We start from the raw sequence: 26,072 nt of genomic DNA on the forward strand, positions 1-26,072 counted from the left end.
GATACATGTTAGACTCCATTGTGTAGAGAACAAAAAGTTCTGACCGTGCCTTAAAATAACTGAGCACACGAACTGTATGCAAATTAAGTTTAAAAAATTACAAGAGTCCATTCTGTGAAATGAAGACTAAAATGAATTGGGATTAAAATATTCTGACACTCCAGTTTAAATACACAGCATATAGATCACTTTTTTTTTTGAAAACTGGATTATCATAATGTACCTTTGAAAGATCAAGAAAAACCAGTATAGTTTCTAAAAATGTTGATTTGAACATCTCTAAAGGGAGTTTAAATTTGTGGGAAACTGGACACACAAGGGAGATAAACATGACCCCAGATGCCGGCCTCTGAAGACAGCCTGCCTACTGTAAGGTCTTGTCGTTTCCTGATACTAACATGGTCTAGGAAGTCTTAGCTTCGTTTCTAAAACAGCAAGGGAAGACTTGAGGCCATCCGGTTGTGTGTTTATGATACACATTTGACTTTTATTGGATGTTTTCCAGGGTTTGCATTGTCCTCCATAAGCCATCATAGGGAGCCCTCCTAGGGTGAGAACTGAAAGGAAGCTTGGCAACAGGCCAAAGAAACGAGGCTCTGAGAAGCCCACATTGCCAGACACATCGGGGTAACCTCTTTCTCTGCCCCAAGAGCTTTCTCGACTCCATCCTCCACACCACCAGCAAAGACCAGGAACAGCTTCACCCAAGTGCATGAAGGGTGCTGACCTTCATATCTGAAGATGTGGCCTTTCTCTGAATTAGACTTCTGGATGTAGATGTACACAGGATACATATTACCGGATGATTGCCGAGAAGAAATGCAAGAGTATCTTAAATCAACAATTCATTACAGTCACAGGAGGACTCCGCGTGCAGCTTAATGTTCTCCAGTGCTCACCAAGAGACCAAGAAAGACACCCTACCCCAATCAAGAAACTAGTTTTAGCTTGAGGGCTGTGGTGCCAAGTGGTAGATCCTAACAAGTCAAAAGTCAACTTGCTACTTCAAGTTTTCCTACAATAGAAATCACTGTCGGGGTGGTGGTGGCACACACCTTTAATCCCAGCACTTGGGAGGCAGAGGCAGGTGGATCTTTGTGAGTTTGAGGCCAGCCTGGTCTACAGAGTGAGATCTAGGAAAGGCACAAAGCTACACAGAGAAACCCTGTCTCAAAAAACTAAAAAAAAAAAAAAAAAAAAAAAAAAAGAAACCACTGAAAATGCAGACAGAAGTTCCCAGGGGGAGCATTTTCAAATAGACCCAGGGATCTGCATCCTAAACAGGACTGGCATGAGGAGCGTATTCCGTGTTAATCCTGATTCAGTTTCATTTATGTTTTTGTTTTTGTTTTTGTAGTGTTGGCTTTTAGAAATTGATAAAAAAAAAAAAAAACATCATGATGAAGTCATTTAATATGAATTTGTATGACTCAAACTTATGGTGCTGAAGAATCTTAAAATTCTGTTTAGTGAAGCCAGGGGTTCCACCATGTCTGATTTCCCACCACTGCTGACACCATGAAATATTTATCAAGGTTTCAATATTGTTTCCTTCAGACCTGAAAATATGCTAAATTCAGCAATGATTTAAATGTATTGTTATTCTTTTGTGCAAAGGGAATAATAGGACATATCTATGAAAATAATAAAACTCACTTTTAACAAACATACCAGAATTTTAACATGTACTTGGTTTTAACTATTAAAATTTCCCCTTTTAGAGACATATTTGATGTTTCATCATCCAAAATGCTTGTGATGCCTTGAAAGCCACAATCTGTCCCACTGGCTAGCTGGTTTGTAACTTGTTTCAAATTACTCATGGCTATATCCAAAATGCTCAGAAGATAATGGTTTCCATGGTTATTACTGTTGACAACATATTACAGTTTAAGTACTAATCAAAATTAACTTCATGCAGAGACATGCTATTTTAGGAAACATGCGCATGGATTTTCATCTACTTTGATGGCATTACATTTTTTTTGATATTTGTATTAGATATATTCATCTAGCTCAATAATTAATTGTAAGTCTCAAAGGGTACAGAGCAAGGCAGCTCAATGATGTATTTCTCTTTTGAATTTCTCTTTCCCCCATCGCTGCATCCCAACACAGGATCTGAGGCTGGTGCTCAGAAAATTGTTGAATTAAAATTGTATGAAATGAAATGAACTACACACACACACACACACACACTATGTATATATAATATATTTATTTCCATCTTTCTATGCGTTAGGCCATATTTCTATTCATTTAGATATATGTTAATAATCTTTGATGATTTCCTATAAATTAAGGAATCATTCAATAAAAGTCATAGCACATAATTCAGATCGGTTTAACAGATGAGCACTTTATGCCCATTTCTGTTGATACTGCTTTGCATTTTTTAGTTTTAGAATTCCTGCTAGCCCAGCTTCTTTCTGGGAAAAGAACCGTGGATGTTCATATACTAACAAAGAACGAACTGTGGTATGTTGTAAGTAGAATCCCCTCCCCCAGTTCAGGTTACAAGGCTAATAACATCAACCTTTAATTAAAGACAATCACCACGGTGTCATTAGAGGTCCAGACTGATTAGACCTTGTAAAACTAGACACCCTTGTATGCCACAGATTGACTAAAGGACATTTCATGTTTAAGGATGTGACATGCAAAAGTTGGTTGGAACTGAAGCACCCACTGAAACAATTATGTCCAAGCTCAACGTGGCAAAGCTGATAAAGTTTTCGTTTAAATACCTTGAAGCAAGAGTGAATTGAGAGTCTTGTGCACTCCTTTGGCTTCTGCAATTCAGGCACTGAGAAAGGGAACCTCTGAAGTGCTGTTAAATCTATACCTGTGGGCTGGCGTTCTTTGTTACAAGTAACGACAGAAAATAAGGAGAAATGAGACTAACTTAAATAATCATTTCCTAGAATTAGAATTTGGATATTCTCAATCAGTGATAACATTTTTAATACATTTTGGCTAACATATTCGTGAATCCACTGACAGCTTTTATTTGATGGAAAAGAGATAGTGTGTTCATGCTTCTCTGTTAGTTCAGATCTGATTCCCCTTCCGATACTCCATCTAGCACATCCTGCAGGAGCACACCTTCGCTAGCCATGGACGATGCCTAGGCTGACCTAGAAAGAAAGCAGATATCTGGGTTACAGGGTGCAATATAGAAACAAGAAGACAGACAGAAGGAGGAGAAATGTGGGGAGGGGAAGTAAAGGAGCAGGAAAGGAAGGAGCGTACTCTCTATGATGTCTGCATTCCCTCCCCACCCTGAAGTAAAACACAATATATGGTAACTAATATCCCTGGCTTATAAAGCAGGTACCTACATTTTAATGCCACATGTTACCAATAGATTTTAATCATCCCAATAACAGTCTTCCAAAATGATGAACTTGGCTTGAAAGAGGCAAATTCTCCCTCATTTTAAGCAGCTTAATTGTTGTTAGAGCAATCTACAACCATGGTTTCAGTGACAGACTTTATAAATATTCGCTGAAGAATGGATTAAGTTGCAGAATCAAAATATGTATCTCTCAAGTATTTAGGTAGTTATCTGTGTAGGCTAACAAAAAATGAGGCGGGGGGTGGGTGGGTGGATAAATACTGTACTATATATTGTTACATGTATATATTCGTATGAATCAGCCTATGCTTTTACGCTTTTACGTTGCTTTAAAATTTATTCTGCTGGTGTTTACATTTTGTCTTTGAGTAAATTAATTAAAACATTGGCGTCCCTAAACAAAACCAGTAGGAACTTAATACTTTATTATTGACATTGTTCTTCCTTTTTCTAGAACAAGTTTCAGCCCCAGCCATAAGCCTGTGTTTGGTGGCTATGATTGATGCTCAGCTCACACTGTCCACATTTTCTCCCTCATGTATCATCATCAGGCCCCTCCAACACGACTGTCCTGGAGCTGTTCTACTTTCTGATTCTTGGCTTTTCCTGGTGATTCATGAGACAGAGTAGTAAAAAGAAAAAAAAATCTCACCTTGGCTTTTCACAATGTATCATCCTCTGTGAGAATTCTAGTTTTGTTCATCAGATTCATGCAAATGTAATATTGATTGACAGTGATGTATATAGATCCACATGCACAATGTGCTACACAGAAACCACTAAAATGTTCTATTAACGGCAGAACACACACTGATTATAAACTACTTTGCAATTGATGTGAAAACTTAGTGCATTTTTTTTGCATTTTCAAACTCTCTCTTCTCCACTATTTTTAGCTGACACTCCGTGTGTGTGTGTGTGTGTGTGTGCGTGCGTGCGTGTGTGTGTGTGTGTGTGTGTGTGTGTGTGTGTGTGTTCATGTTTATGCATGTATGTGTAGGCCAGAGGTTAATGCCGTTATCCATCTCCATGTTACTTTTTGAGACAGGGCCTCACTGAATCTGGAGCTCTCTGATTCAGTTAGATTGCTAGGCCAGCAAGTTCCAGGGGCCCAAGGTCTCTACCTCCCCAGCAGCTGGGTTACCCCTGGCTTTTCACACAGATCCTGAAGATAAAACTCAAGTTATTGTGCTTGCATAGAAAACACTTGACTGACTGAGCCATCTACCCGGCCCTGAGGTTATGCCGTCCCTAGAATGTTAGGAGGCAAAATTATTAATTTTCTACACCAAGGTCTCTCATTAACACTAGCCTAAAAATTGCAGACATGGCCCTATAATTTTTATCATGAATGTGAAGATGAGGGGCAAGAAGTCTTTGCTAAAAGGGTCTGGAGGATAAGGCTGTGCTTTACCCAGAAGTTAACTAGATGATCTTGGAACTATTTTTGTGATAGCAGCTTTTAAATTCAGAAGCAGTCAAGCTTTAAAAAGCCACAGAAGGAAGGTCTAACGGCCCTAAATCCACAGACAGGGAGCTACATGTTCATGCTGCTGTCTCGGAGCTTCTATTACTGGACATCAACCTTCTCCCCACAGGCTTCAGGAACATAGAAATGCCAGGGAAGGAGTAGGTAGACTTCACAGAGTCAGAGACACAAGCTCCAATATGGGATTCACCTGCGAGCCAAAACTCACTGCTGATGAATTATTTCAAAGAAAAGACATGTCCAAGGGTTACTTTCCCCTTCAGACCAGACCTCTAGGTTCACCAGGAAGGTCAAAATAGCAAGAATACTCTGGCTGGCAGGTGCCTCACCAACCTTAATGGACTCCAGGCACTCACCTGGGTATAAGGCTTGAACCAAGAAAGATCAGAACGGCAAGATGAGTGAGGTACAGCCCTCCAGAGAAGAGGTGAGCGTACCCTGCAAGGCCTCTGCGCTGTGACCCATATGCAGAGTGGCCCATTTATAAACAGCTCCCCCTGGCCAGCTCTAGGCTGGAGAGTAATGTCAGTGAAAATTAACCCACTGTCTCCAAATGCCACTCAGGAAGTCAACTGTATTACTGTATGCAAAATTTAAAAATTTCATCTCATGAATGGCATTTAAAAACTAGTAGCACTTAAGATATAACTTCACGTCTTTTCAACAATCTGTTTCAGCTTCTCCATGCTACCTTGCCCTTCCTGCTTTCTGCCTATGAACGAGGGCTGAAGTGTTATGTAGCTACAGAAGCCAGAATAAGGTGATAGCTTGAAAAGATTTAAAAACAAAGACAGTACTTGGATAGAACAATAGAGGAAGCGATACTCGTGGTATGGGAAAATCATTTCTGTTTTCCTTTTCTAAATACTCCTTAAACATTTACTCTATTCATTTAAAATGAGGTAATAAATATATTAGTCAGTTAGCATTACATTAAACTACATAAGGTCAATATCCATTACAGCTAGAAGGCTGAGCACGCTCAGCTTTGTAACAGGGGGATTTTGCACATCCATGAAGATGTTAAAGGGAGTTTCAGATGGAGTGATGACATTCCACGGGAAAAGGGAAAGAATGATGGCCCCAGACTTAAGCATACCCCTTCCACACAACATCATTGTAAATTTAGCTACTGACGTATTTCTCTTAGTTAGGTTCTCAAATATCACCACTTCAAACCTCCTAAATCGTTTTTTTTCCCCATGTAATAAAGCTGGTTAACCTTTCCAGATAAATGCTACCCCCACACAGTAAACAGAGTTGTATACTTCACCAGGATGATGCTCATCATTGTAGGGCCCCTACACTTTGAGTCACTTTAGACTCTGAAGTTCATCTTTGGATTGTCATAATTTCACAGCTTCCGAAAAAGTCCCTCTATGTCACCAAATTCCCATATGAAACACAAAACTTATTCTCTTTCCTTGTTCAGTTCTAGGAATTTTGTCTCTCAGATGCTTCTACTCTGAGGAAATTTAACATCTCATCAAAATCTTTTTCAGCAAACAAGCCCCTCTGTCAGAAGTGTTTTAATTTCTTATTACAGAATTTTATCCACACGAAGAGTAATAAATAATTCATGCTACCACCTCTTTGTTGTGTGTCCCTGAACTGCACAGGCCTGGGAAGCTGACAGCTGTGTCAGGACCAGGCACCCAAGATCTAACATGACAAGCAACTAACAAGTTCCTTTTAGTTTGTCCCAGAAGAAGACAACAGTCCAAAGTGCAGAAAGAAATCCCGAACCAAAATGAAACAGCTTCTTTCTTTTCCCCTAAGTGTTTGCTCTGAGCCGCTTTCCGACCCACAAGCCCTGGTCATTTTACAGGACTGCCCAGCCCCCTTTCCTCCTCACACTCGCTTGGCCATTTACGCCTGGCTACGGATCAATATGAGCAATTCTTGGAGAAATACGATGTCTCCATGACAACCAAGCCACAAATTCTCAGTGGAAGGCAGTGAGACCAGTAGCGAACCCTCCAGAGGTTTCTGGGCCTATAAGGGTAAGATGTCTTAAAATGCAAGGATGGACAGAGGAAAAAGCCAGAGCAATTCATCCTTTATTACTGGTTTAATGATGTCCGATGTATGGAACAGTACTCACTCTATAAGATTCTCCCCAGCTCCTGTATTTTCTAATTACTCTTTTTTTCTTTCTTTCTTTCTTCCTCTTCTTTTTTTTTTTTGACATGTTCTTTTGTTCACGACTGTCAGACGGTAAAAGCCATCTGAATTTCACTCTCAGTCCACTTTTATTAAGGCATGGCAGACAGCATCATGTTGATGTATCATGTCAAAAACAGTGAGTCCTTAAGTAAACACCTGACTCCTGATTTAACTTCCTGACAAAAAAAACGCTTGATGGGAAACAGCTCATGGAGAACTGTGAAAACCTCATCAGAATCAGACAGTTTCAATCCTAACCACAAGTAATCTAAGAATAATCTTTAGCATAGACAGTTAACACCACCATCACCCTCTCCTTTTTCAAGTGAAATGAATTGACATTTTCTTTGGGGTGTTATGCCAGGGAGCAGGGCTAATTTGTTCTTTAACAGTTTCCGTCGTTGTAAAAAACACGCTGTCTCTCTGTGCCCTCAGATGCAGAGGAGACAGGATGGCTGGGATCGGGCACGCAGCTGCAGCTCATCTTGTAAGGGCTCCTCGTGCAGTGGAGGGGGCTGATACATACTTGCCATCACCACTGGGCCTTTTGGGGTTCCAAGACGACTTAGGGGGCCTGACATAGATTGCAGGCTACACCTTTCACTGAAAATTAAATCTCAGTATCTCTCCTCCGGGAAGGATCAGGGGACTGTTTGCAGCTGCCCCCCTGTCAGGGAAGGCGACACAATTTGGAAATCTCTTAACTAAGCTGACAGCCTACCGAGGGGATGAATCAAAAATATGATACAAAGATCAGCGCACAGAGATGTGAGAAGGTGGAGGGACACCGTAGCCAGAGAAAACAGGAAAGAAATGTCCAGCCCAGAGAGAGAGCGAACTCTTTCAGTCATGGTACTGAGGTGGGCACTAGCACCTCAGGGCTTGGAGTGGCCCAACAATGTCATTCAATTTTTAGTAACAAGTCTTTTTTTTCTTCTTGTAATTAATTAATCATTAAAATTGGGCATGCTTCAGACCAAGACAGAATCAAAAATCCCAGCTAAGCTGTTCTAGCTGTCTTTTCCTGGTACATTTCCCTACCTTTCCTTTTCACAAAGAGAATATCAACGTAAGCAACTTTGACACAGAGTAAATCTTACTTCCCGATAAAGGGTTCCGACAGTCTCTCCCATTGTTTGACCACATCCACCCTTGTTTTGCTAGAGCACCTTCCTCCCAGTCAGAGTTCTGTTTGAACAGGGAAAGGTAAAGAGATTCTTAGAGGTGGCGATTGGTTCCTCTCTGCTCATCCCTGCATTTCTGCCTTCTCTTGCTAGATCTCATTATTTGAAATATTCGAAATGTCAACATTTCTCTAGTTTCCAGCATCTGTGTGGATTAAGCAGTTTAGCTTAGAATTGATAATGAACTAATGGTGTCAGCTTCCTTTCTCTGTCGTAACGTCTTTGTACTTTGTCCAGCTGAATTCTTGATGAAAGAGTAAAAGATAACAGCCCCACACCGTGACCTCCTGGGGGGGGGCGTTAATTTGAGAGTGCAGCTGTTAAGAGCCAGCAGCCTTCCAGTGTCCTCCCCCACACACTCCCAAGGACCCCAAAGCTGTGTCAAATTTATCATTTTATACTTGACTATGTTTAAATGGCTTCCACCTGCACTCTCCGACTCTTCCAAGACACATCTGTCAAGAACGTCCTCGGTATCTTGGAAGTTTGCCGAGTTCAAGTCGCTGCCATGCTTGACCGGACTGACTGAAGCTGTTAAAAAGAGAGAAGGGAGAGAGAAAGACAGCCATGAAAAAGTAGCAGTGAACACCATTAGACCACTTCAGTCCCACCGATAGTGTGGGGCACACTATGGAAACACAAATAATAAATTGAAATAAAGTGTATCCTCTAAGTATTTATTGGCAGACACGTAATTAGTTGAAAAATCCATAGATGTGACTTTATCTCAGAAGAAAAATAAGCGCCTGGCATCAGCTTAAAAGCTACACAGCTACAAAGTGACAAAGCGAGGCTTTCGAAGTAGAAATCGTATTTTTAATGCATAAATCTAAAACAATATAGTCAATTAAGAGCACATGGGCACAGAGCAAAGAACATCCGCCAACTCAATCAGAAAGCCCAGCTCTGCCCCATGGTGTGGCTTCTTCTGTAGCTCAAATTTCAGGAACAGACTCTTTGCACCTTGGCTCTCTTTTCAGCACCCCAAAACCCAAGGCACCAAATGCATGCACATGAAAAGTCTCACACAAAGGAGATCTTCAAGTATAGAATGAAGGCATTCAACGTGGGGATAGGAAGGGCCAGCGTTTTGAACATTAGGGAACCCAACAGCTGTTCACAAGATTGTCTCTTAGGCAACAGCAGGGACCAGAAGCAGAAGCTGGTACCCAGGTAGGACAACATTTCCCATAAGTATGTTATCAATACCAGCTCTTTAACAAACAGACTCAAATATCTGTGATTTTTCCACTTGCTGTAAATGACATCCAGGAGCAACACATTTTCATGTTATCTCCTCACTAGTTAATATCTGCCAGGAAAAGTGGGCCTGCTCAGCATGAAGGTATTCAGTAGACAGAACAAAATGCATGCCGATCACATAGATTAGATCACACCCACTGATCTGAGTCAAATGTATACACATTGTTGAGCATATGCATTTATGTGAAATATAAACATGGACACACAACTGTCCATATATGTCTCCATAAATGCATACATATACACATATGCACACATTATATATATATACTATACATTATATTAGTATATATACTAATGCAGACACATAAACATGTACACACCACAATCCATGTGTGTACCTATACACACACACACACACATATATATATATACATAAACATATACTATCAAGTATATATATACTCAGGGAAACATAAATATTTACACATACCATAGTCTATATGTATACATACATATATGTACATACACTATTGAGTATATAAATACTCATTCAGATATGTAAACATGTACACACACCACTATGCATATGTACACACATGCATATATACAGATATACAAACTATTGAGTATATATATGTGTACATATATATATTCATTCAGACATGTAAAGATGTACATTCATCATTATTTCTCTCTATACATGCATACATCTATACACACATATACTGAGTGTATACATATATGCATTACATATATGTATATATACATGTGCAGACTACTTATTGCATATACATACACTCACATCTATGTATGCATGATACATTATTGAGCATTTCTATATAGTAACATATATATCTAGATATATGTACTATAAAATATACACATAATTTACATATATATATAAAAATACATCTATATACACATAGACACTTTTAAATGTACACATAACTCATGTATATACAAACATCTACATACACACAGGCACACACTACTGAAAATATATACATAGATGTATTCATAAAAACACATGCATATGTATATACATATATATCATACTACTGAGTGTGTATGTAAACTCAAATGCACACACATATATAAAATTAACTATGTAAATATATTCCTGTATACACACACACACACACACACACACACACACACACGTATATACAGAGATACACTTTTGAGAACAGTAGAATCTTATGCCTCTCAACGTTTCTATAGTACACTCTACCATTGTCTTCAGCTCTTGATAAAACATATTTATAAGTAATCAATGCAATAAACAAACGATACCTACATATCTCATATAGGAAATGTTTGCAGGCTCAGGGTCACTGTTGCTAAACCTCCTTCAGGCCTTGAAGGAGCCACACAGGGGCTGGAGCCCACATAGCTTCACACACTGGGTGAGTGACATCAGGGTGTCCTGCTGGAGCCCTGAACCAGCAGTGTCAGCAGTCAGGGCTCCCACTCCATTGTGTGCTCAGAACCTGAGGCCCAGTGGTGACTCTTAAAAGAGGCTGGTAACGATTCTAGTCACACATTCCCTACAGACAGGGGCAGCATCCCTCTCGGAGCACGGAGAGTAGCTGTCTTGTGAACCGTGGGCAAACATTGGATTTACCACTTCCCCCCAAACCTTCCCTTTAGTAACAAACACAGGGGAAAGATGGAATTCTTATTTTAAATAAATAAGCTTACACTTTCAGTTTGTATTTTGAAATTTCTGGAAAGCACCAAAAAAAAAAAAAAAAAAAAAATGCGTAAGCCAAGTCTGTCTCCTTCATTTTCTATCTTGTCTGCAACAGTGCCTGGGCCACAGGGATTATTCTCCAAGGATTTCTGAAATGAATGAATGGACCAGGGACTGAAGCAGAGAGGCCAGACTAGCTGTCTCATAAATCAAGAGGATGTGTGCTCTCAAGGATGTGTGTTCAGTTAGATCCACGAGGAGACTGCCATTTCATACCATGTGGCCAAGTCTGTGATCTGCAGGGAAACGCTTGTGAGTCCCGATTGTCACTGCTGTAGCTTCCTTCCATTTAGCTTTCCTCACTTTAAATCATACAGATTGACTACTTTTGAGTTCACAGATTTTTGTGAGCTGTTGAAGTGGGATTGTCAAATGCAGCAAAGCTACAAGACATTGTCATACCAGTCAATGTTTACAGTCTTTTTCAATGGATCTTATCTCCAGGTATCTTATTTGTTAAGTCTCTGAAGTAGTGAGGAGGGTAGTTTTACAATCAGGAGCAGATCACATAGGTAATTTTTTTTTTTTTTAACAGCAATGAGGTTGCATCTCTATTTATTTGGGCAAACGCATTGTTCTCATTCAACATGTTGTCCTTTCATGATTGAACATCTTTCACCATTCATCTAACTTATTCATGCCTCCAATCTATCTTTACTAAACAACCAACATTAGAAATGCTACTCTAGTGGGTCCTTGCCCCTTAGAGCTTACTGTTGGCTACTGGTAGACTCTGGGAGAAAGGAAGCCATTGTTTTCAACTCTGTACTCACTAGGGATCCCAACAGACTCCAACGGATAGTTCTCATCCATGGCCACAGAAAAGGCCCTGGTTAATTAAACTCAGGGGGTCACAAACCAAACAAAAATGTATGGGTGTGAGGAAGAGATTAGTAGGGAAGATGAGAGGAGGGTGAGAGATTAGAGGGTGGGGGATGAGATCAGTACCCTACATATACGTGTGACATTGTCAAAGAACACATTTAAGCAATAAAACATACTACTTTTAATTAAAGACCTTAAAGGGAAGAGTGCATGACATTAGAAGAAAGAAGTGCCCACAGCCGTTTGTGGCAATAGCCTAGATCCAGGATGAGAAGATGCAGCAAATGTTTTCAAAAAGCTAGAAAGTGGGATCAGCCCCTGGTCGTTCCGGAACGGAGTCCAACAGGTACCATGTAGCTTCTCTTTGCCTTGACTTCTGATTTCTAAGAAGCTGATTCTTGTGAGGGTGAGTGTTGTTATTTTGAGGAGGTTATTCAAGTATCTTCCTTATTATAGGCGAATTTTCCGATCGAAAGTGGTATATGATTCACCATTCTTTGCTGGGTGGTTCAAAGAGCATCCAATTAAACTGACTATGGTGGAAAGGCCTATGCTGTGTCAACTAGGAGCAGCAGGCTTGGGAGAGGTTCATTCATTACTGCCAATCTACCTTTAGTTTGTTTGTTTGTTTCATAGGCTAATCCTTGTGATTGTCCTGTTGGGTGCTTCCTGTGGTGTCTCCTCATTAAACTCTGGCCTGATGAGTGACTGAGGTTCCTGTAATGAACCATTTCAAAACCAGTGAAATCAACACACATTGATTTTGGTGCTTATTATGGGCACAGCTCTTTGCTGGACCACAAGGGGCAAAGGAGTAGAGGTACTTTCAATGTACCCTCATGCAACTTATGATCTAGTTGATGTGCAATTAACACAATTAGTCAGGCTCTCTGGAATCCACAGTCTAAGCATGTCATGCCTTTTAGGAGGACAGAGAAGTTCTCTGCTGTAAAGTACTAAGGAGGTGAAGTTTGATCTAACTCTTCTTGAGTGGGAATGTGGGATAACCAATGGGAGCCATTCACATCGAAGAAAAAAGCCTGGACACAGGTACAGCCAAAGAATTCCTGAATACCCAATGCCACAGACGTGTGTGCTAATGTGGCTGTCCACTTGGGATATCTTTAATGAATTCTCCTTGTTTGTCTCTTGGAGCTGTCTCTGAATTGCTGTTGTTGGCTAATTCTTCTCACCTGTAGAAGTTAGCTATAGACAGATTTTTTTCCTTGCCCTAGATAGTCAATAATTTGATCTTTACTGATGGAGGACCCATTTATCACAGTAGCCATCCTTTCACTATACATATCGACTTTTCCTTATCAATACCACAGTCCATTTGTAGCTCATCACTAAAGTTCTTGGGTGTTTTCGTTAGTTTTTGAAGGTGCTTTTCAGAGCTTGGCAGAGAGATGCTTTTGACATCAATACAGTGCAAATGGTAGCTAGACTCATCCTCAGCTTAACATCAGCTGTTTATTGCCTCTAGAATGGATTGTGAAGCTGTCTATGTCTGGAGGGCTGGGTCCCCCAAAAGACACACTCTTCTAGACAGATCTCCACTAAAAGACGGAAGTCTGTTCCAGCCACCGACAGATAGAAGGCTGTTCCATTTACTCACTACACACTTTAAAATATTGACAGCCAAAAGGCTGATGCTCTGAATATCTTTTCAATATCTCCAGTTAGTAGATAGAGGAGTCTGTGCTGGACATGAATGTGTGGGACTATGGAACCTCTAATGAGTTTAACTCTAGGTCCTAAGAAATGAAAGGTTCCGGCAAAGACAATAGAAACTCTCCCTCTCCCTCCCTCTCCCTCCCTCTCCCTCTCCCTTGTGTGTGTGTGTGTGTGTGTGTGTGTGTGTGTGTGTGTGTGTGTGTGTTATACAGGTTCATATTCACATACATGCACATACATATATCAACTAGAAACTGATATCAGGTCTTCAACTGCTCTCTCTCACCATCTTTTGAGCCACGTCCAGCTTTTACGTGGGTGCTGCACATTGAACTTTGCTCCTCCTACTTGCACAGTAAGCACCTTATAGACTAAGCCGTCCCTCCAGCCCCAAAACCAGTCGTTTAAAACTACATGCCAAATATTTTATGAAGAAGACTCTATGGGAGTATTTATTGTTTAAATTATGTGGTAACATGGCCACATAATTCCAAGTGGCATCCTCTGCACGCCCCTGTTCTCTATTCTGGCTTCTGTTATTTTCTAGAAACTCCCTGCCCTCCTCCTTTTTTTTGTTTTGCCATTTGTAGAATGATGGCATTTAATTTAATTTAATGTCAAAGGCAGCTAGGCCTAGAGTATTGGTTGCCTTTCTTATCACTGTGATCAAATATGGAAATGCTTAAAAGAGGAGAGTTTCATTCTAGCTCATGATCTCAGGGCATCTCAGTCCCGAGGAAGGTGAGGCAGGGGAACTCAAGGGTGCCCGGGGTATATGACTGATTTTTTTCATGTCCTGCTGGCAGATAGGAAGCCAAGAAAGCTAGACTGACACTGAAGACAGGATAAGCCCTGAAGGCACATTTCCAGGGACTCACCTCTGCCAGATTAACCCCATGTAATGAAGATTCCATAGCTTCTGGCAAGCTGGGTACCAAGGTTCAAACACATGAGCCCTGGGGAAGAACACCACACATTCATACCAGTCCTAGCTAGAACAATTCCAGGAGATATACTCCCATCCTGGAGGAGAGAATAGACACCACCAATAAAAAAACCTCTATTCACTCTACAAACATCATGTGATCTTCTCAGCTAAGCTACCATCGACTAAGCAGAGTGCTTGGTAAGAACCCATGACCTTCTGTCATAGGTAAAATGCATAATAAAGGGAATTTTCAGAAGAGACAGCCCCTCCCCATGCCTAATGGAGTAATTACACATTGTGCATAAAATCTCAGAGGAGGATGCTTGTGTCCAACATCCCTCATGTCAATCTATTTCAGTTTGGGTCCATCAATGAAGCTGTTCTTCTTCCCACTTGAAAAATCAATGGTTCTATGAAGACTATACCTAAAATATTTTCCATATTCTAAAATATTGTGAGTTATCTAATTTTAAACTTAATATGGTAAAGTCAACTATTTCTAATTATCTTTTCTCATTGTGTGCTTTAAAAAAAATCCATGTCATTTATGGAGTGAATAAAATAAGCACCCAAAATGATTCTAATATAATGAATTAGGAATGATTTAAAAAGAGATCCCAGGGCTGGAGAGATGACTCATAGGTTGAGACTATGCACTGCTCTTGTAAGGACCTATGTTTGGTTCCCAGCATCTAAGTCAAGCAGTTCACAACTGCCTGGAACTCTATCTAGCTCCTGGAAATCTGTCTCTTTCTTTTGACCCCCTTGAGCACTGTACTTCCATGCATGCCATCCCCCGCTAATAAATATAAAATCTTTTAAAAAGCACAGAGATCCCATATCCCATCCATATGTGCAGCCTCTTTGGAAATAAGAGGAATATATAAAAGCAAATAACTCATAAAAAGAAAGCATACATATGATACACAGGTTCTAGAAGTCAGGCCAAAGGGACAACGACAATAAGAGAAAGAAAGAAAGAAAGAAAGAAAGAAAGAAAGAAAGAAAGAAAGAAAGAAAGAAAGAAAGAAACCAACCAACCAACCAACCAACCAACCAACCAACCAACCAACCAACCAACAAAAAAAAAAAACCCAGTCCAAATCTCCTAGCTCAATCTGATCACCTCTTTCTTGGGACTCTCTCCTTCTTCCTGCTCTGATGGAAGCAGTAAGAAAAACACTAAACAGTGTCTTACAAGAGACACAAAAGAAAGAAAAATGACATTGAATCCAGATAGAAGTAAATGCAGTCCTGGCAGATCACAAAGAAAATGACATTCGTATATTTTGTTTTTATTCTTTATAGTTACGTGTATGTGTGAAGGCATACTACTGAGTGTAGGTGCCCTTAGTTAGAGACTGGAAGAGGCCACCAGATCTCTCGGAGCTGGAGTTACAGGGAATTATGAGATGACAGTCAGGGATGCTTGGAATGCTGGTCCTCTGCAAGAGCAGCACATGCTCTTAACTAATGTATGTGGATGTATTTTAAATCTGAAGGAAGCAAAACCCATAAGAGAAATGTAAGCACCAGCAGCAGCTCTGTAAGCATGGCAAATGTCATCTGGACAGACTCCAAATTCAGTTTACAACATGGCTTGTCTCCGGACAGATGTAGTGTCAGGGCAGAAGAGCTGTGTACGTATTCCCCATACTTTACAGAGTGTCTACTGAGATAATCAGGATCTCTTGAGAGCACATCCTGTGGTGGACTCTGGGCTCACTTTGCTTTTGGCGTGGAAAACAACATCTTACAGTGATGTCAACAATTGAATTAGGCACCTGATACTTCGTCACCACTAAGTGATGTTCAGCAAGAGTACTGTTAGACTTCTGTGTTCCTCTGTCCTCCTGAGCTTGTTACCCGACATGCACTGTCTTTTGGGTATGATTTTCTTGTGTAAATTTCTGCAAGAATAATGTAATTTTTAACTGGCAAGAAGATGAATTTTTCAAAATGTTGTGAATAATAACTATTATGTCGGTACCCATGCCCCAGTTCATATAGTTCTTTATTACTTTGCATACACACACACACACACACAAACACAGTCAAATTGTTGACTAATTAGGCTGAGGGGGGAATTCTTCTACAACTAACATCCATGGTGGAGACATGTGGCTAGATCACCAGGGGGATTGGAGGCAGGCTAGTGTAGATCAGGAAGAGGTATCAATTATTTACTAAATCTCTTTAAACATGATTTCATTCCTCACAGAAACACAAGTTCCTCTGTTACTCAGGATATCTGAGCAATGAGCTATTTTGGTTAGACTGGCAGCCAGCAAGTACTGTATCTCTGACCTACCACAAAGCACAAAGTACTTATCAATAATGATCTTGGGGGCTGGAGAGATGGCTTTGTGGTTGAGTACCTGCTGCTCTTCCAGAGAACCAAAGTTGAGTTCCTAGCACCTACATTTTTGGGTGACTCATAACCACCTATAACTCTAGCTCCTGGGGCATCTGACACCCTCTTCTTGCCTCTGTGGGTACTTGCATACATGTAACACAAACACACACACACACACACACACACACACACACACAAATAAATAAATAATAGACTACAGATCATATAATCTAGGTAAAGTACTAAAAATAATTACTAAGGTTGAAATAATTACCAAATGCAATTGTAGTTTAAGGGGAAAATCTCAGGGCTCTGTTTAGTGTTACAGCTCAAATTTACACAAATATCTCCAATAATTTAGTATTGATGACAGTAGCAGTTTGTATTAAAATGCCTTATTTGCATATTTTTAAACAGAAAATATTAATCTTCACTAGCTAGTGTCCAAATTATATGTATTCATTGCAAGACAAAAGAATATAAAGTATTTCACTATTGGAAAGAATTTCCTGCCTTCTCAAGGACACAGTGTGTAGCAACAGGGCAGGTGTGTATGTGTCTCTCCTAAGTCTGAAGTGTAGTGTGCAATGTCACCTCCACTCTCTTTAGTGTGACCTTGGCCATGGGGCTTTATTTTCCTGCCTCAAGTTCTTCTCTACATAGGATGGGGGAGTTGGACCAGGAAGCCCCTCTGCCACATCACAACTCTGAAGTTCAAGAATTCTCAAAACCAGCCAGCCACTCTCTCAGAGCATTGCTGAACAGGACGCTAAGAAAGTAAGTGGCCAAGAGAGTGGCCTTGAAGATCTTCAAGACCTCTCTAAGGCTTTTCTAACCTAAGCAAGGGAGCAGGGGCCTTTGTAGCTTCCATCCTCCAGGCATGGAGGGAGCAAGAAAGACTCTGAGACTGGGCTAACTCGGTCAGTAAGATGCTGACTTGTGAGTCTGAGAACCCAAGTTCGATTCTAACTCACATAGAAGGACAAGTGCTGTGGTGCTTGTAATCCAAGCACTGGAGAAGCAGAGACGGAGGGTTCCCTGAAGCTCAGCCAGCAGTCTGGTTGAATTCCAGGTGACGATAGATTGTGTCTCAAAGTTGGGGAAATGTGTCAAAGAAAGCAAGCAGTGTTCCTTAGGATGGCACCTAAGGTCATCCTGTAGACTTCACATGCACATGTAGGGCATATGCGCGCACACACACACACACACACATACACGTGCACTGAGCCACACATACACATTTGCAAACACACAAAGCATAATCTGGTCAAATCATCTGGCTTAATCCCGGCTTCCTACACAATAAGATAATGATTGAAGGAAAAAAAAAGAAAAGACCTAAGAGCATCTAATCTTAGAAGAATCCTTTGGACTAAAAGGATGCATAGATGGTGAGCAGCTTTCAAGAGCATACAGAGATTAGCTTTTGCACTTTTCATGTAATTTAAGTTTGTAAACAGTCATTTTTCTCAGAAGGACGAAATCCTCTGGTAAATATAGAAGTGCATTACCTTTCCTAACTGTTCAGAACCATTAAAAAAAAATCTAAACTGGAAAGCAAGAATAGATTCCAAAGGAGAAAACAAATAGGTCTTCACACATTGGCAATGTGAAGAAAGAGAGACCCTGGGAAGAACTTATAGGAATCTTCACTGTTTGATTTTGAAAAATGTAGGAGGTCAGAAAAACAAAGCAGACCTTTCAATCAAAAAAATATCAAGCTAGCATTTGAGACCAGAGATAAACATGATTTATGTATGAACTTGATAAGGGCTACAGAGGCCAATTTAAACTATAACAAAATCTGCAGCTCTCCATAAGAGAGAGAGAGAGTACCAGAAAGAGTCCCCGCTTGATCACTGGTGGAGGAGACAATTGTAGAGTTACATGAGCTCTGGAATCCAGAAGTCCTGCAAACTTTCCCCAGGCTGAATCTAAGGAAGAACCATTAGTGTGGGAAGAAAGGCTACAGAGCAGTCAAACCCTCAGCTGATATTGGTCTGTGTCTCAGGAGACCCTTGTTCCAGATGGTTAGTCGTATCAGATGGTACTGTCCCTAAATAGGAAATGGAAAATAAGCAAATCGTGTTACCTAGTCTATACCTTGTTTTCCCTTGTCAACAGAAGGAAGGAAGGAAACAAAGGAAAGAAGGAAGGAGAGGTCTAAGTTAGAATAAATATCTTGAATCGTTAGTCCTAATGCTCTGAAAGTGATAGTTTTGCTTGATACCAAAGTGGGAAGTCTTACTAAAATGGAATGGGAGACATGCTTGGATGCTAACAACCTGCTTTGCAACTACATTACCATCTAAGCTGGAATGAGCACCACTCTCCGCTGTCCTGCATCCCACACAGGCATTCGTACTAGATGTGAGAAGTGTAGGTGGTGGCTGGTACCCATTTTTATGGTTACACATATGAAATGCGTTTTAAAATGTTCAAGTATTTATTGAAAGATAAAAAGGAGAAAGATGGCTTCTCAAATTTGAAAACAGTTGGTGTATCATACTCAGAATATTTGAATGGTGCTCTCAAGATTGGTTACCCCCAGAACATTAAAAAAAAGCGTTTATAAGTGGCAGAAAGTGTCCTTTATATACTTAATCACTTTTGAGATAACATCTCTTTATTTAGCACATATTGGCCTTGAACTCATGATTCTCTTGCTTTGTCCTCCCACATGTTAGGCTTATAGATGTGCACCACCATACATGTGTGATAATCTCAATTTGATACAAGATAATCTATAACAAAAAGTAAGTTAAACACAACCCAAGGAAAAGAATTTAAGAACAAGCATGTGTATGAAGGAAGAGAAACTGCTCCCTATAATCTAGGCAGATGTATCAAGAGCCAGGCTCAACACGAAAGAGATGTTATCTTAGTCTGAGAACAAAGAAATAGTAAGCAAAGGGCAAGAGATGTACAGATGCTTCTAGATAAAACAATTCCCTAGCTTATGGTAAAATACCCCTTGCTATGTTTTAAAACCTTGTTTGGAAGAATGCATGGACATAAAGGGTTCCCAAGTTGTGAAATGTTAGACCAGATCAATTAATTATAGAATCTGCCATGAGACAGAACCAGTGAGAAGACATGCTGCGGACAGGTCTTGACAAAGTTACATTGTGGAAAGCATTCAAGGGAAACACAAGCTTAAGTATTTGTTAAAGAAACAGGCTACTGAGCTATCACTTGATAGGACTTAGAGACATTGTTTCACAGGGAAAAGATGCAGGTGAATGACCAACATCAGGTCGGTGTTCCAGGGAACCGGTGAGCAACACTATAAGCCCAGCATGGGAGAAGCAAGGGAGAGGAGACACATGGGAAGAGCCAAGTGGGCACACCAGGAGGCTTTGACTTGATGTACTGCATGGGTCCTTGTTGTCTATTAGGATACAAAGGAATGAATGATCTGGAAGGAATGAAGAGGAGAAGAGTTCGTCACAACGAGAATATCTAAAGATATCGAGATTGGCCTGGGAGCCAATCTGAGGAATGCAGGGAAACACAATGTTTTAAATAGTTCCAGTAGTTATTTTCTTGTCTCCAGTTTCTAACTGCCATGACCATCCTCTCCTGCTGCATTCCCTTCTGGGGCAACTCTTATGACCACCCACCTGGGTCTCTCTCTTCAGTTGTTCTTTAAACCAAGAAATGCTGCATCTCAAACCCAAGGTCTGATCTCACAGCTCCCATGTAGAACATGATCCCCTACAATGACCCCCACTCAATCCACAATGGGAGATTCTAGAGCCATGAATTTTCCAAACAGTCCTAGTGCCATCTCAAGTAACACTGGCTGGTTTCTGAAGGGATCCCACCCTACTCTCAAACGTTTCTTTTCAGACTGTGGTACAACCCACTTCAACATTATGAAATCACACATTGTCCCTTGAATGTGACAATTATTTTCTATACCACTGCTTTTGTCCGGATCCTCAGGGAAAGATGTCACTCTAATTTTCTGTTTACTAAAATCAGTCTTTGTTGAAGATCTAGCTCAAATTCTACCTTTTTATGGAATCTTCATTAACCCACCAATGAATATACCTCTCCTCTGTAGTTTTCTGACTTAAATTACACATCTACGACAATTCTTTGTCCACACTCTGGTACGCTATCAGGATGTCCAGGTATTTTAGACACATCTTGACTTGTGAGGCTGTTTCCCTCTATAACACGGTCTCCAGTGCTACAATCAGAAGGCTGGGCTAGAAAATACAGAGGCATGACCCATATGTCAGTTTCTGACAGCCTGAGCTTGTCTCAGTCAGTTGGAAATTTAGAGAGAGAGAGAGGATGCTGGTATCAAACGTAATGAGCTTTGCTCTCCTGGGACGGTGTAATTGTAGACAGTAGTGGTCAGGAAAACCTACTTTCTCAGATTGGATCTTTGTGGAGAGCCTGGGTGCACCATACTAAGAAAAACTCCTAAAAAAATTGTTTCCTCATAACCTTCAAAGAATGAAAATAAAAGTTGTTGGGGGAATTCTGTTCCCTAAGTACAATAGCCATTACCATCTTCATCTACTAGCTGTGACGACTGCAAAAGACCTGCAAAATCAGGCCTCCTAACATCCCCCATAGAAGGTGGGGAGGGTCACTGGATCCTCACCTGAGATTCCAGCCACCCCCTTGTATGCCTCCCTCCCAGCCATATGTACCTGATGCACGTGTTCCTAAGAAGTGCCAGAGACTATAGAATGTTGAAGGTTAACTGAGGTAATCACTCCAGCCACGTGACAATGAAGACCTGGCTATCCATGTTATGGTGAGACCTTTCCAGTGATGTGTCTCTTTAGGGGTCACCCCCATACCTCTAAGCACCCCCCAACCGATGCTCTGAAAGTCCTATATACTCACTGATTTGCCAATTTGGACTTTGGTGGAATCACCACTTTGACCTGTGCTCTATCTGGGATGAGTACACATTTATTCATGTCTCTCAAGAAAAAATTCACACTATCATTGCAAAAATGACATCCAAGGGAACATTCCTGGATAGCCATTCTCTTTTCCTGACCCTCATAAATCACAAAGTTAAACTGACCCCTGGGGTTTTACTCTTCTGAACATAATGTACAGTCATAAAACAAATTTTGGTCCCACAGGACATCCCATTTTTATTTCATTATTTCAAGGAAAGGGTCACTTGAATGTTAAAGGGTTTGGTTTGATCTTTGCTATGATTCATGTTGACTCACACCCATAGATGCATTCTTATGCACTGAATACATCTTATATATCAAATAATTGCCTCCATAGACCCCCATCATGGCAGTACCTTTCTGTAATATTTTCCAAAGCAATGTAGGTAATAAAAAGTCTAAAAAGATAACCAAAGATAGAAAATAAACTCACTTAATATGTGATTATTATTTTGTGTAAGCTCCTATTCAGAGATGATTTATTTTTCTTTCTTCAAAACTAAAACCTTCCCCACAGCTAAGAAAGGCCCTTAGAAATTTCTCTCAAACACCAGACCTAAGTTTCTATTCACCCTCTTTTAACATTTCTATGCTAAGTTCAATCATCTCACTGATATTTCATTCTACAGAAGTAAGATGATAAAAATTTTATGAATGTAATAAAAGGAAAAATGAATGAAGATAATTTGGTATAATTTAACAAGATAAAATGAATCCCTGTGCTCTTAATGTAAGAGCAAGCTACAATCTACAAAGAAATATGCAATTATGGAAACATGGGTTTTGCATGAAAGTACCATCGACAGTCACAATTTAGTTATATGAAACATTAATTAGGATGGTTCCAGGGACTTGAAAGGGGTTTTGTCTCTAAATTCTTTCCAAAGTACAGTTATTTTTAAGATTTATTTTATTCTATGCATATGCGTATGTAGTCTACATTTATTTTTGTGAATCATGTGCGTGAAGTTTTCCTTGGGGACCAGAAGAGGGCATCAGATTATCTGAAGTTGTAATTATAGGCTCTTGTGAGTCATCACGTGAGTTCTGGGAATGGAACCCAGGTCCTGTACATGAGGAACAACTGCTCTCAACTAATGTGCCATCTCTCCAGCAACAGTTAAGTTCTTTTTAAAGGCTTCCTTACTCAAATGCTATTCGGGTTAGGGTAGGGTTTTTTCTAATCTCTAGATTTGATTTCCTGTTTTGGGCATCTTCAAGGGACCACGGCTGTCTGCCTCTGCATAGGACCTCCTATTCTTCATCAGTTAAAGATCACACATTTGTTCCTCAGAGAGAGAAGATTTAGATTAAGTTCTTTTTGACATAGTATGTTTTTGTTTGTTTTTTGAGACCCTAAAGATTTTTAATGAGGAGGCTCAGCCCAAGCCCAGCATAGTGGGAGTCTGAAGAGTAGCAGCTCTCTGGGAGGAGGCAGCCATTTCCCAAGTATCCCTGCTACTTCCCACAGTAAGGAAGTTGTCTAACTTGGCATCACACAGTCCAGTTAGATGAAGGATGAAACAAAAATGCCTTAGAAGTCTATTTCATTGACCAATCTAAAGCACAGATCAAATTGGCTTTCTCCCAAGACTAAACATCGCTCCAAATCCCCTTATCCTGTGAAACTGTATCTGAGATTCTGACCCACACATGGCACCAGGCCCTGGCCTCCACTCAGTCAGGCAGTTATCCATGGAAGTGGCTCACGGCTGACACACAGATTGACTGGTTCACACTAATTTACTTCACAGAGATTCCATTTATCTCTTAGAAGATCCCCTGGCAGCAGCTTATAATGGCATATCCTAGGATGCCTGCCTGCGTGTGTTTTTAAAGTGGCAGTCCTTGATGAACCTGGGCTGGAAGACAGTTCACAGACAGAGGAGCCGACACTTTCAGAACACATCCCGAGGCACAGCTGGAGCCAGGAAGCTTGCTTGACTGGGCAGAGCAGCTGAGGATTTGCTGTATGTGCTTTCTGATTGGGGGGGGGGGGGGGGGGGCGGGCAAATGAGGAACAGAGAGGGGTGCAGAGGACAGACTATAATTTGGCCACTAATCTTTCCTTATTGTTTGTGTATATATTTAATTTCTGTGTGTGAACATGTGTGTGAGGGTGCCAAGAGGTTGGCACTTCAGCTAGGCTGGCTGGCCAGTGAGTTTCAGGGTCCTTCTTGTCTCTACTTCCCCAGTGCGGGGGTTACAAGTACATTGCCACAGCATCTGGCTCTTATACCCTGGGGGCCTGGGGCGCTAACCCAGGTCCTCATGCATGAATGGAAAGCACTTTGCTATGGAGCCACCTACCCAGGCCCACTTTTGCTCTTTAAATACTATGACATTATTAATTTCAACACATTTTCGGTGGACTGTTCTAAAGTTAGAAGTGTGGTTCACTGGGCTGGGAAGAAAGAGTGAAGGGGTGGACACATATTTTTCCATCCTATTCCAAGTGTTAAGAATAAGTGATGGTTGAAGGGTCATTCCTAAATGGGACATTCCCTCTAAGGCATAGGGAACAGCATAGAAGAGGAAAAGAGGACACACACACACACATACACACACACACACCCCAGAAGACAGAGAGAAGCCATGCAGAATGCTAAGTTCTAGGTACGACATGGCCCTGGCAATCATGAACTCAGAGCAGTCGAGGTTGCCTGTGTTGGGAATGCATAAGACCAGACCTGTCGTTTGTCAATCATGCACTGGGAAAGAACTCACAGAGTCCTATCCCTCCCCACCAAGCTATTGGTTGATTCCAAGGGAAGGTCAGTCACTGTCTTCAGTTGAGTACACAAGAGTGAGCCCACCAGGCTCCAGGGGATCACTCCCAACCCATGGTCACACAAATGGCTTTTGTCAAAGTCAAAACAAAAGGTCAAGATGTGGGAAAGACACTGTTGGGAATTCAGAGGAGTGGTTTTAACAGTGATAGTAGGGAGGGATGCAGGGAGGGGGGAAAGGGCAGGGGTGAGAGTAAACAGAATGTCCTATATGTGGGGATGAAACCACCTAAGAATACCTTTAATAAAAGTTATAATCAATAACAAAGAAAGTAAAGAACACCAACTAATTTCATTTGCTATCAACAGTGAGGTCCAAAGAGCTAGTTAAAGGCCACACCACAACTGACTGGCTCGCTGTTTACATCTGAAGATAGGAAGCCTTTACATTTGCCCTCCTAGGCCTACCATAGAGCTTGGGGAAAGACAAACTGGATCTGTATTTATCAAAAGAGTAACCAGATGGATTAATACCTGAGAAGATACGTCATACTGGTTCTATATTTGGGAAATGTAGTAGAACATTGGCCAGTCACATGGCAGAGGGAATTGAAATATTTTGATTCATAATTTATTATTTGAAGGGGTGTTTGTGTGTGTGTGTGTGTGTGTGTGTGTGTGTGTGTGTGTGTGTGTGTGATACATGCTCACGTGCATGCATGGAAGCTCCAAGAGGGCACCATCTACTTTCCTTTATTACTCTGCATATTCTTTGAGGCAGGGTCTCTCCCTGAGTCTAAGGCTATGTTTATCTAGGTTAAGCTAGAAGGCAGCAAGGCCCAGTGATCCTACCTACTCCCCACACCTCAGGGCCGGAGTTACAGGCATTCATAGGGTACCAGGTTTGTTACCTGAGTTCTGGGATCTGAACTCTGATCCTCTCAGCAAGGCCTCTTAACCACTGAGCCATCTCTCCATCCACCGAATTTAGATCATTTAATGGCACTGAAGCTAATAACATTAAAACAGTAATCTTAAACAACAGCAAGTCTACAGAAGCAGTGGGTGAGCCCCATCAAAAGGGAGGATTTAGGTATTGCTCATGCCTTATGGTGACTGTGCTGCTGGCCTGGAGCTTTGAGAAACAGCTGTGATTGTCTTCAAAGACACTCAAAGTCAAAGACATTCAAGCCATCCCCAAACCAATTAAGCAGATGTAAACAGAAGGAAGACCCTCCCTGAGAACCACCACTGTACCGCTCCTTAATGAAAAGTGGTGTAATTGCATGCTATCCAGCTCCTTGATCTCACATTAAATCTAATAGATTGCTGATTTACACTGAGCATGCTGGTCCTAGCATTCTGCAGTGCTGTGCTGAATTTTAGCTCATTATCCTTCATCATGCTACTTGTAATCCTTAAAGCCCGCGATTGTGTCTGGCTGTTTGGTGAGGATTGCGCTGGGTA

The 26,072-nt window shown here is 40.9% G+C and overlaps 1 protein-coding gene across 1 annotated transcript in view; it reads right to left on the reverse strand.

The window, feature by feature from the left end:
- Nucleotides 1-2,196: 2,196 nt before the first annotated feature.
- Wdr72 (WD repeat domain 72) overlaps nt 2,197-26,072 on the reverse strand; it is a 173,945-nt gene continuing 150,069 nt past the window's right edge. The window contains exons 19-20 of the mRNA XM_028865236.2: nt 8,624-8,728; nt 2,197-3,137 (exon numbers count right to left, since the gene is read on the reverse strand). Of these exons, the coding sequence (XP_028721069.1) occupies nt 3,082-3,137; nt 8,624-8,728 (161 nt within the window). The 3' untranslated portion in view covers nt 2,197-3,081. The remainder of the gene's footprint in view (nt 3,138-8,623; nt 8,729-26,072) is intronic.

Source organism: Peromyscus leucopus, chromosome 14, assembly GCF_004664715.2.
Source record: "Peromyscus leucopus breed LL Stock chromosome 14, UCI_PerLeu_2.1, whole genome shotgun sequence".
NCBI classification, from domain to species: Eukaryota; Metazoa; Chordata; class Mammalia; order Rodentia; family Cricetidae; genus Peromyscus; species Peromyscus leucopus.